At 34.6% G+C, this 2,699-nt stretch overlaps 1 protein-coding gene across 1 annotated transcript in view; it reads right to left on the bottom strand.

Moving 5' to 3' along the window:
• The window catches only part of LOC111677713, a 133,137-nt gene extending 130,751 nt beyond the window's left edge, over nt 1–2,386 (bottom strand). The window contains exon 1 of the mRNA XM_046956685.1: nt 1,487–2,386. Coding sequence (XP_046812641.1) covers nt 1,487–2,252 — 766 coding nt within the window. The 5' untranslated portion in view covers nt 2,253–2,386. The remainder of the gene's footprint in view (nt 1–1,486) is intronic.
• Between the last annotated feature and the right edge of the window lie 313 nt (nt 2,387–2,699).

Raw genomic sequence — 2,699 nt, 5'->3', positions numbered from 1 at the left:
GTTCTAGTTCTGTTTTAGTTCTGTTTTAGTTCTGTTCTAGTTCTGTTCTAGTTCTGTTCTAGTTCTGTTCTAGTTCTGTTCTAGTTCTGTTCTAGTTCTGTTCTAGTTATGCTCTAGTTCCGTTCCAGTTCTGTTCTAGTTCTATTCTAGTTATGTGCTAGTTCTGTTCTAGTTCTGTTCTAGTTCTTTTCTAGTTCTGTTCTAGTTCTGTTCTAGTTCTGTTCTAGTTCTGTTCTAGTTCTGTTCTAGTTCTGTTCTAGTTCTGTTCTAGTTCTGTTCTAGTTCTGTTCTAGTTCTGTTCTAGTTCTGTTCTAGTTCTGTTCTAGTTCTGTTCTAGTTCTGTTCTAGTTCTGTTCTAGTTCTGTTCTAGTTCTGTTCTAGTTCTGTTCTAGTTCTGTTCTAGTTCTGTTCTAGTTCTGTTCTGTTCTATTTCTGTTCTAGTTCTGTTTTCTAGAATTTCTATTCTACCTTCTTTCTAGTACTACTGAAAACTCAATCCCACATTTTCAACTTAAATATTTTCCGAACTAGCAAAATTACATCATAAGCATTTAAATTCAATTAAATTTATCGCATTTATTGCTACGGGAATTCCTAACACCAAATTTGGTTTGGTATGATCACCAACAAAAATCTTCGCAATACTAGAAGTCTCTTTTGCAGGTCTTAAAGACTAAACTTAGAAAACTGATCATTATTATTTATGTGGACATATTTTTTTAAATAGAAGTAAAATTAACTAAAAAAATTCTTGTCATTATTGAATGAAAGAAAAAACTGCAAGAAAAAAACTTTCTCATCACTTTGCTACAACAAAACTTGGTGATGATCAAGATCATTAGGAGCAATAGCGAGGAAAAGGTCTTTAAACTCAAGAAAATGCTTCAATGTTTTCCCCAACTAAATATAGCAAAAATAAACAAGAGAAATATTTTCTTTATGTTTATTTTATATAGAGTATGTCTGTATATCTAGAGTTATACATATACATACATGGGATATTTGCTTTGAAAAACAATTGATCATGCAATAAAGATGCTTCTAAACGACTAACAAACGATGTTAGAGTAATGATCATGAGGCAGCTGATCGCCAACATCATTATGATTAAAAATACTACAGTTTGTCTGGTCGTTTTATAAAAGTACTGGTAACATTGAAAACTGATCTGTAAGTGTAACCGTATATGGTGGTTTCTTTCAAAATGGATGGACGGATCGATGAAGGCTTTTTTGTTAGAGTTGAGAGCATAGACTAACTAGACAATCTATTTGCTTTCTTTGTTAAGCAGGAAACTCTGCTTTAGATCGTCAACATTGCTATAGCCATATTTGAGCAACAAGTATTAAAGCAGATTGTTTAGCACAACAAAGCAAAACAAACAAAATATGTTCAAAAGTCTTTGGAAATCTTAGTAAGAGGAAAAGGTTTAGCTATTTCTAGTTTCTACAAATTGTTGTATGTATGACTTTAAACGGAAACTTACCGTTGCGTTGCAATTTTTGGCGTTGACCGTTGTTGCCACCACCGAAACTCTGTTGTCCAGCACCACCACCTCCATTACGACCGTTGCGCTTACGCTGTGATTGGTGATGCTGTCTATTACGTTTGCGTTCTTGTTTCGTATAACTGTGGCCACTGGAATAGCTATTAGCTGTTGTTGTAGCCATTGCCTTTAACATTTCAGCTTCTGTATCATAGTCTAGGCTTGTGGACGTTGAGGATTGTTGTAAATCCGTATAATCCAATTCAATATTGCTTTCAATCAATAAACCACTTTTAGTTTTGCGTCTCTTATTGCCCAATTGTTGCTGCTGCTGTGATTCAGAGTAAGCGAGTTGTTCTTGCTCATCTTGTTTCAAATGCTCCAGTCTTCGTCGGTGTAACAATTCTGTTGGTGCTGATGCAGCTGATTGTGCTGATAAGAATGTGGCCGGTGAGTTGGTTAATTTGGCGCCTGTCCATGATACCACACTCGTTTCGAAATCTTGATTGTATGTTGTTGTGGCATTATTTACGCCAGATTTTAAATTAAAATGCCGCAACAAATCTTCTTGTTGGCGATAGTGATGTAGTTGTTGTTGCTGTCTAACACGATGTTGCATTAAATCTTTGGTATGTGAGGGTGTTGCCTGCCAGTTGAGCATAAGCAGCAGACTGCAGAAGATTCTTAACAGTCTTAGTTGTAGGTTAAAGGGTCTGTTAAAGACCCTTAAAGGTCTATGTATTGATTTAGTTGTCGAAGCAAACATTTTCTATTTGTGGTTTATTTTGTTTGTCCAAAAAGAAGGTTTTAATAGGGAACTCGTTTGAGGGGGGGAATTTTTATAGATTTTGAAAAGAAGAATTAAATCATGTTGGTTGTTGTGTGAATGTAAAGTATTTACCTGAAATTGTAAAAGAAATACAATCATTAAACTTTTTGAACTTATAATTTGAAATTCCTAAAGACTTAAATCTAGATGAAATTTATTTTAGTTTGTTTTAGCTCTGTGTTAGTTCTGTTCTAGCTCTGTTCTAGTTCTGTTCTACTTCTGTTCTAGTTCTGTTCTAGTTCTGTTCTACTTCTGTTCTAGTTCTGTTCTCGCTCCATTCTAGTTATGTTCTAGTTCTGTTCTAGTTCTGTTCTAGTTCTGTTCTAGTTCTGTTCTAGTTCTGTTCTAGTTCTGTTCTAGTTCTGTTCTAGTTCTGTTCTAGTT

The sequence above is a fragment of the Lucilia cuprina genome, chromosome 2 (assembly GCF_022045245.1).
Source record: "Lucilia cuprina isolate Lc7/37 chromosome 2, ASM2204524v1, whole genome shotgun sequence".
Classification (NCBI taxonomy): Eukaryota; Metazoa; Arthropoda; class Insecta; order Diptera; family Calliphoridae; genus Lucilia; species Lucilia cuprina.
Note: the sequence above shows the minus strand (reverse complement) of the source record. Positions and strands in the feature narration are given on the sequence as shown.